Here is a 9,456-nt window from a genome sequence, read left to right as displayed (position 1 = left end):
GTTCTATTCCGGCCTGCTTATATAATGTCTATTGGTACTTCTATTTATTTTATTTTATAATATTATTTTTCTTCCTTATATATTAAATTATATTGTATTATTTTTATAACTATTAACTCATGGAAGTTTTCCAATCTAAATCATTATTATTACTATTCTAAGTTCGAATTCATGCTATGATCTTTTACAGTCACTATTCGTCCTAACCTTCTCTTTAAATTTCCTATTCTTTTTGAATTTCATAATGAATGTTGACTGAATTTTATGCGTGCATGCCGGGATTGCATCAGTAAACCTGTTTACCGTACCTTTTAGACACTTTAGAGACTGAATACTATAAATTCATTTATTGATTCTTGAAGGGATTGAACACACATATTGTATCTTATGTTGGACATATGGTATTGTTCCTGTGATTTTCCACCCTTATGTATCCATTTTTACTATAAGATATATATATATATATATATATATATGTATGTGTGTATGTATGTATATATATATATGAATATGTGTTTGTGTATATATAGAGAGAGAGGGGGGAGGGAGGAGGAGGAGACCCCTTCGGTCATGAATGACCATGGGATTGCACCTAGAAAGTTACCCTCCAAGGCACAAGTCCAGGCAAGGTTGTTTGTGGAAGGCCAGCAGTTGCCCATGCATGCCAGCCTCCCCTCTCTACACCACTGATGTTATCCAAGAGAAAGGCAAAGGCCGATACAGCTTGGCACCAGTGATGTCACAACTCATTTCTACAGCTGAGTTAACTGGAACAACGTGAAATAAAGTGTCTTGCTCAAGAACACAACAAGCAGCCCAGTCCAGGAATAGAACTCACAACCTCACAATCATAAGCTCAGTGCTCTAGCCACTGAGCCATGCACCTTCACGTGTGTATATATATATATATATATATATATATATATATATATATAAATATATATATAAGTGTGTGTGTGTGTGTGTATGTGTGTGTGTGTATATATATATATATATATAAAAATAAATAAATATATATATATATATGTGTGTCTGTTCATTGCTATTTCTGCTTGGATCTATCCCTATTCATGTCTATCTGTTTATCTTTCTATAAAACTCTGTTTAGCTATAACTGAATTTAGCTATAACTTTTACTTATCTGTACTATTTTTGTATATTTTTTCGTCTTTTCATGTCTTTCTACCTTATTCTTTACCTTTCTACATCTTTTAATTCTAATGATCTTTATGATTACTTCTGTTTATCAAAAGTACCCAATGTCTACACTGTTCACCTCTTTTGGCCTGTTTTGTTACTTCCTTTCACTGATTTCCTTTTTCTGGCAGAACATTCCTAGAGAGATGGTGTCAGACAATGTGGTGCTTTGGACTGACGCAAGTCATGTGGAGTATCTTCCTGTGGTAAGTAGATTTATTGCACATTGGAAAAAGATAATTATTAATTAGCTATGAGTATGTAACTTTTACTAAAAGTAGCAATTATTAAAGTCTACATCATTTAGAAAATTTTTTTAAATTTCAACTTTAATATATTTTTATCAAAATGTGATTTACAGGAATTTTTATTATTGAAGATTTTAACTGCACAATTCTATCAGAAAACTAATTTTATTTCACTTCATGATAGCATTTTTTAATACACTGTGAGATAATTTTTCAAATATCTTTCTCCTGTCTGTCTATCTCTCTCTCCTTTATCTATTACCTCTATTCCAATTAGTTTTTCACTTTCTCTATCCTTATAACATTTTCTCTCTCACTCTTATCCTCATCACTTTAATTTTTCAACATCCCTTTCTCTTGTTATTTCACTTAATACTCTCTTGTGCCTCTCATTTAATTGTTTTTAATTAAAAATTCTTAATTCTTTGAGACACTGGAAATATTCATGAGAAATTTTACAGTATATCTATTATATCAAAATTACATAGAAGTTTTCATTTCAAGTTTCTTTCTGTTATGCACAAATGTGTAAATTGTGGTTCTTTGAATTGGGAAAGCTTTGGATTATTTTCTTTGCTTTCACCAGTTTTATGTTTATAGCAAGGCAAAATATTGATTTCATTTAACATATTGATGACAATACAGGTAACCAATGTGCCACTCTACAAGGTTCAGACTAGAATGATGACAACGGTGGGTAAACAGGATAATCATAGGACTCAATCCTGCTTTTCAGTAGAGTTCCATGTGTTAGTTGCACTTGAGGGTCTTTCTGGAATAAGTGATACTTCTGCTTTGAAGTGTGTGAACTGAAACAAGTGATCATCTAGGGCAAGAAACTGATATGTTACATTTACAGTAAAACTGACTGCCTCAGAGCTTTCTGCTTCACAGTGGAGCAGAGGAGAGCCATTCTTCACTACTGCTGTTGAATATCCAACTGCTGCAATCACAACAGCAGTGGCAGTCACACTTACAGTTACAAAAACAACTTCTACTGCAGATAAACACAATGGAGCTCATAATGAAGTCTCCCATTCAGCAAGAAAATGCAGTCATAGCGTCAATGGCCATTTGTTGCTTGAATGAGAGCAAGAGAGATACCAAAAAATGGCAGAGATCAATCTACAAAGAAGAGAGATGAGAGAGGCAGGTGAAAACAAGTAATCTGACTCTACAAACTCAAAGGCACCAGCCATCACCAATACCAATGAATTCCAAAAGGAGCATGGGCAAACATACAAACTATCCACAGAAACCATGACAAAAAGATCCACAACAACAGCAGAAAAGGAGCTACAAGCACAACAACAAGAGACACGACAAGCAGCAGTATTAAAAGTAGAAATAGCAACTTTGCACTGACAAACTCTAAAAAGGGCTGCAAGAAGTTGAAATTTGTATATACAAACAAGGACAAAATATTTACTACAGCTGAAGGCATTGATGCATTTTCCACCCTGAATACACAAAAAGTCACTTCTGTTAAGAAGCACATTAGTAGTGCCCCATCCAAGGGGAAGACTTTTACTAGGTGATATGAGAGCTTCTCAGTATCTTGATCAAGAGGGTGTGGGAAGGACCATCTTGAAAAAAAAATTACCTTTAGACCAAAATGACTCTTTCCACTTTTTTTTTTTGGTTGAGGTGGGTGTCTTCTCTTAACATTAAATGGTTTGTATAAATTCCTGTGGCTTAGGGTTGGTGTATAAACAAAAACACCAGCTCAATGATTTCAGTCATTGTATCTAGATGTGGTAGCCATCAGCAAGACCAGAATATCTGGTCTTGCACTTGCTTACCCTGATTGAGTTCAGCTGTACAGCTTATGCCTCTTTCTGTTTAACCCAAAGGCTTATTCAGAAGAGTTGGTTATGGAGATGATAAATTTGTGATATGACTAGTCAACTTAGAGCGAGCCAATGGACAGAGAATCAGTTACTGGACACTGAAAATGTCTTGTTTGCCCTCTGCTACCTATCACTGCAGCTCAAAAAGAACCATGCAGACTTTAGTGGTGAAGCGAGGCACTAGAAGCCAGCACTATTACCATGTCCGAGACAAGAACAAGATCTCACCTGCAACCATTTGCTATGCGTGAGATGACAACGAGGCTCTTGCCAGCAACCAGTATTTAAGCAGGAGAATAAGACATTCTTCCTCTCATTCCTTCTCACACTTATGCTGGGAAACACTGTGAAGCCAGCAGTCACAGTGGATCCTTGTTCCACTCTAACTTCACATGCTTATCTCCAGAGGTAATGAACGTCATGTGTACGGAGCTATAACAAACCATGCGCTGCCATAAAGCTGGTCTCTGAGAGCGAACCACATGAATGAGGACTCTGTAAAATAAACGGCTATTGAACTGTACTCCGCTTGTGAACTTCTTTGTGTTCCAGATCCTTGAAACTACAAAAATAATTATAATGGGAGAAGAAGATACTCCACAGGTATCATAAACCTATGACAAGTCAATTTAGAGTGAGCCGACAGACAGAGAATCAGTTACTGGATGCTGAAAATGTCTTGTTTGCCCTCTGCTACCCTATCCCTGCAGCTCAAAAAGAACCATGCAGACTTTAGTGGTATTAAAAAGAACTAAGTGGAGAAGTGGAAAACTGCTACATGGTCACTGTGTTTATTCTGAAGAAATGATAGGACAAAAAGATGCATCTATCAGCTTTGGTGCAATAAACCTATGATCAAAGGTGTTCAGTTGCTTTTGTCTTTTTTAACGCATACAGCTTCTAAGTTGAGGCTGTCTTACTGGCTCATATTTTACTTTTATGATAGAAATGTTTGGTAGGTTTGGGCTGTAGATCATCCCAAATGGAAAGACTTGATACTGTCATGATATTGTAGCTTGGTTAAGAAATGATGTTCCTTGATAGTTGTTTGAATGTATACTGCTATTTAAATAAAGACTATATTTGTGAATCCCAGTACACATATCACAGAGAAGTTAAATTTCAATAAACTTTACTTTCAGGACCGAGGAAATAATTTTGACAGCATGCGCTTCACAGGTTTAGAGAGCCGGCTGTTGGATTTAATGAGGAGTAACACTGAGTCTCATGAGCACTACAAAGGTGAGGCTATTATGTTTGTCCTGTTTCTCCTTTAAGTATCATTTTACACCATATTACCATTTTTAGAAATTTCTAAGCAAATTTGCCAACTTTCTCACAGCACAGCACGTTATTTACTCTAGAATTTAAGAGCTAAAGTCAACAATATTATATTATTCATATGGGTGGTAATTGTATTAGTGATGTTGGTGATATTGGTTTGAGGCTATATATTGTTGTTGTTATGTACCTTGGTTAGTCCTAATCAAGCAGTACTAATAGCATGCAGAAAGTCATCCAAATGACAAGGTACAACTCAAGCATCTATCTTCCCAGTTAGATTGTATATCTGCCAGTTGAGGACTGAACTGCAAACTGACATTCAGTGATGAATTGTATGGGGTGCAGCATGATATCCTGTGCATATTATACTCTTCCCACTATACTCCATGATTCTGGGACTGGCTAAAGTAGAGGCAGGCAAAGTGAAATAGAGTGTGGTAGTTACTGTTCCTCTGCATTTATGGTTGTTGATGGCATTCCAGAAGTCCTTGGGGCCAGTGAGGCTATTTGTATTGCCCTTATTTCTTTGTGTGTATTCTTTATGCTTGTCAACACAGAATAGGAGAGATATGTTCATAAAATATTGTAGTAGTACCTTGAAGTAATGTATAATCTGAGTGTTTGAAGTTGTGTTTTTTTTTTTTTAATAATGACAGAGACTGTAGCAGAGACTTAAAGCTTGCTACTGCAACAAACTATACTCTTCGCATTATCTGGTGGTCTTTCATTTTTAGTATTTTTGTTTTGTTGATCAACTTTTTATGATGTGAATTGCACTTTTTTTTGTTCTTTGTAGAAGTCATTTTGCTTTCTTTACAGTGCCTTCTTTTCCAGTTGTAAATATTGTAGAGGATCTCTTTATCTTGTCAAGTATGATGGTTGATTATATTTGATGTTTTCTCATGTTAATATGAAAGGAGATAGTGGTAGATGCTATATTACATCTTGTGGAGCCAGGTTTCAAGGTGATTTAAGTAGAGTTGGCATAGTTCCGCAGCAGTGTCTGGAGAATGGTAGGAGAAAGTGAGTCTGCTGTCATCTCTGTATGCGGTTGTCCGTGTGTTTTGTGGAGATGTGGGGCAGTTGTGTATGTATAGGTTAAAAATAAGTAGATGTGAGGACAGGTCTCTGTCTTACCCTATTTGGGAAATTGCAAGTTTTGGAAGTATTGTTCTTGTCCACTGCATAGGTTTGGTGACATGGCAGGTAGTTTGTTAGCCAGCATTTTGTTATTCCTTAAGGTGGTGATAGATATATTTGTATGAGTGGATAACAAAGAATAGAGTTGAAAGCTTTGCTGATGTTAATAGTTGTTAGAATGATATGTGTAGGTAGTATTTTTTATTGTTGAAACCATCAGGTATTTCTATACAAGGTTTGTGAGTAGTGTAGTGGTTGACTATAGTGATCTGAATCTGTTAGGTCAGTCTTTCTAGAATTTTTGAGTGTTTGTACAGGAGGATGATGGTCCTGCATGATGGTACTTCTCTTGGATGAAGAACTAGGCTTTAGATTTGTTACAATATTGCCCTTCTAGATTCAGTTAGTATCAGTTGTAGTTGCTGTTTAACTCCAGGTCAGCCTTGATTGAGCGAATCCATGATCAAAGACATTCAATCTGTGACCATCCCATCTTTTGCCTATGTACAGGCAACAATCTTAGAAATGTGTCCATTTCTAAGATGGTGAGGTTTGATCTGAGGAAGAAATTGCTTCTATTTTTAGTATGTTGAGCAACTATGAGGAGCTCCTTTGTTAGCTCATGATATGAGGAGTTGTAAGTCTTGGTAAATGCAGTGATTCTTTCAGGCTCTCGGCACTTGAAGTATAGATTTGTGATTTTGTCTAATCCTGAAACTTTTCAGTTTTGAAATTTCTCTACTACTTTGTGTGTGTGTATGCAGAGAGAGGTCAAAATAATCATGTAGGTGTAACATGCATATTTTTCATATTGTGATTTAACCTTCTTTTGGTGTCTGTTTTTGGTGGCTAATGTTCAAGAAATGTCTGAAAATGGTGTTTGTTAAGTGTTTCAGGATGAGTATATTGAGATTATTGTTATGACATGGGGTGTGGTATGATAATGGTTGTTGTTGATAATTATTCTGTATGGTATTTTGTTCTTAGTTTTATGGTTTTGTCTTAGATACAAAAATATGCCAGTTTTCTGCCTTCCTACAGATTAATTTCTTATTTCCTTGCTTAGCGCTGTTTGATGTTGAATTTATTCAGTTGTGTATTGTTTTCATGTATGAGGTTGGTCATTTTTGGTGTCAAATTGGCATATTTTTATATGTTGTCTTACTGGGATATGGTTTTTAATTTGTCTTTTATTATTTAGTTAAATACATTGTCATGTCTATGTTGGTAATTGTGGTATTGTTGAAATTTGAAAATCTAGATTTTGTTTTGTTGAATGTTTTGTAGAATTCCACTGTACTTTCTTGAAACTAAGTGTTTTTGCTTTCTTCATGGATGTGTGAGTGTATTGTGATGATATTTAATAGGCTGTCTCTAAAAAACTTGGGGAATTGTTTGTTAAGTGGTTGTGATGGATAGGAATATGGAGAAGAGTTATAGCTGAGTTGGTAGATTTATGCACATGCATTGGTTGTGCACTTTTTAGGATATGAAGGAAATTTAATTGTTACTTCTTTTGTTATCTCTACAATTGGAAAACCAGGAAGTATTAAGTGCATTGACATCTCCCCTAGTGGTAGTATTTTTGAGTATATTGAAGTGTTGTAGATAAGGTCTATCTGTGAATGACTGTAAGATATGTGTATGTGTGTGTATGCATATTATTTCAATGTATTCATATTGCTAGTCTTAACGTATTCATATTAATAGTTTCTATTTTGAATGCCTGTATTGTATATCATTTCCTATTTATGAATATCATTTGTGATATCTACATAGTGAATGTAAATTTTTGTGCAATAAGGCCACTCTCATTTTGTAAGGGTTTGTCTTGTCTGACTTAAATAGAATTTGAAATGGTGAGTATGTTCTCTGGAAGTAAGACTTTTCCTTCTATTTTTACATCCATTTTTCCATGCACATATATATGATGTGCTTCTTCAGTTTCTGGGTACCAATTTCATTCACAAGGTTGAAGAAACATACCTACAATGCCACACTGTAGTTGCAAAATTAACTTTGTAACCATGTCCGTCCCTATAGCCATATCTGTGTATGCTTGTTGAATTAGTGCTACGTGAATGTCATGTATGATGATAAAATCTTTTAGATCCATTTAAGTGTTTTTAATGACATTATTCTTATGTTGCAGAATTTTTAGATAGTTGTCATGTTACAAAGTTCATTTTTGTGTGTGAAACATTTCTTTTGAAACGAATTGTGTGTGAACTTGTAATGCTGGCAAATGAGACAGCAATGGTATTTCCTGTTCTATTGCTGTCAGTATTATTGATGTGTGTGTGTGTGTGTATTCATGCATGTGTGCGTGTGTCTATATATATGTGTATATATATATATATATATATATATATCCTTGTATTGACATTGTGTAATAGTTGTAACCAATGTCATCAAACAAGCAATGTCTTTTATGAAAACATTCTGGCTATGAGGAAATATTACCTCACTTGAAAACAGGTGAAGGTTGGCAACAGAAAGGGCATCCAGCTGTAGAAATCTGCCTCAATTCTTTATACTCCATGTAAACATGGAAAAGTTGACATTAAAATGATGATGATGATGATGGATACTTAAGTATGAGAGTTGTACAGAAAGTAATGCGGCTGAAGTAGGCATAAGTTTTTTATTAACCAAATTGCATATGTTGATTAGAGTAAATCTTCCTCTTATTATTCAGTGTACTTTCCATCAAAAGTGATGCATTTGTGCCATTTACGGAAACCATCTTTTGAATCCTGTTTTAATAAATTCAGGTGTGCACTATTGTATCCCTTCCTTCACTGTGGATTTCACCTTATCTTTGTTATCAAATCATTCTCCCTGAATATTGTCCTTCATTGAACTGAGCAAGTGGAAGTGAGAGGACACTAAATCTGGGTTGTAGAGTGTATGAGGGAACCACTGACATACTTAATTTACTGATTGCCTGATTTGTTGCCAAGGATGTATGTGGTTACACATTATCATGGTGAACGGGAATCATTTTCAAATTCTTATTTGGTTTTCTCTCTAATGTGGTTACTTCAAACTTTTTTAGTGTCTCAATATACTACTCACTATTCATGGTATAACTATATTCCAGAAAATCAAGGAGCATGATGCTTTTCTCATACCAAACTACAATCAACATTAATTTCTGTGCCCATTTGTGGCTTCAGAACTTATTAGGCCTTGGAAGTGTGATGTCATTCTATGGACAGTGTCTTTGTTTCCAGATCAGAAAGATGTACCCACATTTCATCTACTGTTACCCGATAGGAAAGAAATGTGTCTTCATACTTCCATCATTCTCCCCTTCAAATCAAGTTTCAACTGCCAAGGTATCCACTTCGCATGCATATACCAGTACCCAGAATCGTCTGCCATCCTCTGTTATGCTTCATCACCAAAGTCCAATTGGCCGACAAGATAACACATTGTAACTTGTCTGTCACTGGCAGTTTCAAATCAGTTATCACAGTCGATGGGCTCCAACTGTTTGATTTGTCTTCATCGTTTTTTTTCTTCTTTAAACTCTTTCATCCATCTGTGCCCATTCCTCTTATCATTAGTGCCATATCCATAAACAAGCTGTATCTTTCTGAGAATCTTAGACAGCTTACTTCTGTTTGGAACACATTATTTGCTTGCATTGAAGAAGCATGGGAAGAGGAGGTCCTATAGAGAAAGAGTTACTTTACCAATTGGAAAGAATTATAAATATATATATATATATA

At 35.3% G+C, this 9,456-nt stretch overlaps 1 protein-coding gene across 2 annotated transcripts in view; it reads left to right on the top strand.

Moving 5' to 3' along the window:
* Window positions 1-9,456, top strand: part of LOC106877235 (cytoplasmic polyadenylation element-binding protein 3) — an 80,410-nt gene that overhangs the window by 40,787 nt on the left and 30,167 nt on the right. For both annotated transcript variants that reach the window (XM_052972747.1, XM_052972746.1), the window contains exons 3-4: window positions 1,329-1,403; window positions 4,438-4,537. In XM_052972747.1, coding sequence (XP_052828707.1) covers window positions 1,329-1,403; window positions 4,438-4,537 — 175 coding nt within the window. The remainder of the gene's footprint in view (window positions 1-1,328; window positions 1,404-4,437; window positions 4,538-9,456) is intronic.

Source organism: Octopus bimaculoides, chromosome 14 (assembly GCF_001194135.2).
Source record: "Octopus bimaculoides isolate UCB-OBI-ISO-001 chromosome 14, ASM119413v2, whole genome shotgun sequence".
Taxonomy (NCBI): domain Eukaryota; kingdom Metazoa; phylum Mollusca; class Cephalopoda; order Octopoda; family Octopodidae; genus Octopus; species Octopus bimaculoides.
Note: the sequence above shows the minus strand (reverse complement) of the source record. Positions and strands in the feature narration are given on the sequence as shown.